General features: G+C 67.3%; 1 protein-coding gene across 1 annotated transcript in view; it reads right to left on the reverse strand.

Annotated features, from left to right (window-relative positions):
• GMPPB (GDP-mannose pyrophosphorylase B) overlaps positions 1–276 on the reverse strand; it is a gene marked incomplete at both ends in the record, with an annotated part of 893 nt that extends 617 nt beyond the window's left edge. The window contains one exon of the mRNA XM_008947046.1: positions 39–276. Within this exon, the coding sequence (XP_008945294.1) occupies positions 39–276 (238 nt within the window). The remainder of the gene's footprint in view (positions 1–38) is intronic.
• Between the last annotated feature and the right edge of the window lie 5 nt (positions 277–281).

A 281-nucleotide genomic window follows, 5' to 3' on the forward strand; every position in this document is an offset into this window, starting at 1 on the left:
CCAGGGCGCGGGGCTAAGCAGCAAGCCTGGCCACTAGCCTGGCCCAACACAGTGGCCCAGCCCAGTGGGCCCGGCCCATACCTGGATGCGTTTCAGGATGCCGGGGCTGAAGATGTAGAGCCCGGCGTTGATCTTATTGGACACGAAGACACGCGGCTTCTCCACGAAGCGGCAGATGCGGCCGGTGTCGGCCTCGCTCACCACCACGCCGTACTTGGCCGGCTCCTCCACGCGGGTCACCATCAGCGAGCCCTCGCCACCGTGCTGCCGGTGGAAACGGG

The sequence above is a fragment of the Merops nubicus genome, unplaced genomic scaffold (assembly GCF_000691845.1).
Source record: "Merops nubicus isolate BGI_N331 unplaced genomic scaffold, ASM69184v1 scaffold47929, whole genome shotgun sequence".
Taxonomy (NCBI): Eukaryota; Metazoa; Chordata; class Aves; order Coraciiformes; family Meropidae; genus Merops; species Merops nubicus.